The sequence below is a fragment of the Geospiza fortis genome, unplaced genomic scaffold, assembly GCF_000277835.1.
Source record: "Geospiza fortis unplaced genomic scaffold, GeoFor_1.0 scaffold5200, whole genome shotgun sequence".
Taxonomy (NCBI): domain Eukaryota; kingdom Metazoa; phylum Chordata; class Aves; order Passeriformes; family Thraupidae; genus Geospiza; species Geospiza fortis.
Genome location: NW_005058719.1, coordinates 1 through 1,784, shown reverse-complemented (window position 1 = coordinate 1,784; position 1,784 = coordinate 1). Strand labels below are relative to the sequence as shown.

The 1,784-nt window shown below is 52.4% G+C and overlaps 1 protein-coding gene across 1 annotated transcript; it reads right to left on the bottom strand.

Annotated features, from left to right (window-relative positions):
- Window positions 1-41: 41 nt before the first annotated feature.
- Window positions 42-1,392, bottom strand: LOC115949413 (glutamate receptor ionotropic, kainate 5-like; the record flags this gene model as incomplete). The annotated part of the gene is made up of 3 exons (XM_031065929.1): window positions 42-108; window positions 1,022-1,200; window positions 1,279-1,392. Coding segments are annotated over 3 exons (360 nt in total), but the record flags the coding sequence as incomplete, so codon positions are not given.
- Window positions 1,393-1,784: the final 392 nt, after the last annotated feature.

Below are 1,784 nucleotides of genomic sequence, written 5' to 3'. Positions count from 1 at the left end.
TTTTGGGGCATTTTTGGGTCGTTTTTGGGTCGTTTTGGGACAGCGGTCACTCACCATGGTGGTCAGGATGTATTTGTAGAACGTCGACGTCATGCCGAGCTCCGAGGCCTGGGGGGGCACCAGGGTGGGTCTGAGCCCCAAAATTCCCCCAAAATTCCCCCCAAAATAGCCCAAAACACCCCAAATCCCCTCAAATCCCCTCAAATCCCCCGAATCTCCCAAAAATCACCCCAAAATCCCCAAAAATCACCCCGAAATCCCCAAAAAATCACCCCAAAATACCCCAAAAATCCCTTCAAATACTTCAAAATCCCCAAATCCCCAAAAGTCCCCCCAAAATCCCCAAAAACCACCCCAAAGTCTCAAAAATCAGCACAAAATCGCCACAAACGTCCCAAAACTCCACACAAAACTCCCAAAACTTCCAAAATCCGCCCAAATTGCCCCAAATCCCCCCGACCTTGGCGAGCACAAGCCCGGTGGTGGTGGCGCTGCCGTCGATGATGATGGTCGGCCCAAAGTCCCAAAAATCGGCACAAAACCACCCCAAAATCATCCCAAAACTCCCAAAAATCGGCACAAAACTCCCCAAATCCTTCAAAAATTCCAAAATCCCAAAAATGCCCCAAATTCCCCCAAAATTGCCCCAAATCCGCCGACCTTGGCCAGCACGAGCCCAGCGGTGATGGATGGTGATAGTCGGCACTTTGTCGTCCCAAAGTCCCAAAAATCGTCACAAAACTCCCCAAATCCTTCAAAAATTCCAAAATCCGCCCAAAATGCCCCAAAATCCCCCAAAATTGCCCCAAATCCGCCGACCTTGGCCAGCACGAGCCCAGCGGTGATGGATGGTGATCGTCGGCACTTTGTCGTCCCAAAGTCCCAAAAATCGGCACAAAACCACCCCAAAATCATCCCAAAACTCCCAAAAATCGGCACAAAACTCCCCAAATCCTTCAAAAATTCCAAAATCCGCCCAAAATGCCCCAAAATCCCCCAAAATTGCCCCAAATCCGCCGACCTTGGCCAGCACGAGCCCGGCGGTGGCGGCGCTGCCGTCGATGATGATGGTCGGCACTTTGTCGTCGCGGATTTCCTTCAGCAGCGGCGTCGGGTCCTGCTCGGCGTCCAGGACGCGCACGGAGAGCGCCTCGCGCGAGATCAGGAACTGCCGCACCAGCTCCTCCAGGCGCAGCAGGCCTGAAAAGCCCCAAAAACGGCGAAATTCGACCCAAAATCGGCACCAAAATCGGCCACAAAAACCCCCAAAATGGGCACCAAAATCGTCCTTCAGCAGCGGCGTCGGGTCCTGCTCGGCGTCCAGGACGCGCACGGAGAGCGCCTCGCGCGAGATCAGGAACTGCCGCACCAGCTCCTCCAGGCGCAGCAGGCCTGAAAAGCCCCAAAAACGGCGAAATTCGACCCAAAATCGGCACCAAAATCGGCCACAAAAACCCCCAAAATCGGCACCAAAATCGGCACCAAAATCGGTCACAAAACCCCTGAAATTGGCACCAAAATCGGCACCAAAATACCCGAAATCTGCCCCCAAAATCCACCCCGAAATCAGCCCAAAAACCGTCAAAATCAGCACCAAAATGTGCCCCAAAATCGGCCACAAAACCAGTCATAAAAACCTCGAAATCTGCCCCAAAATCAGCTCCAGAATCAGCCACAAAAACCCCAAAATCAGGCCCAAAATCTGCCCCAAAATCAGCATCAAAATACCCGAAATCAGCCCAAATAAAACCCCAATTAATTCCCAATAAAACCCCAATAAATCC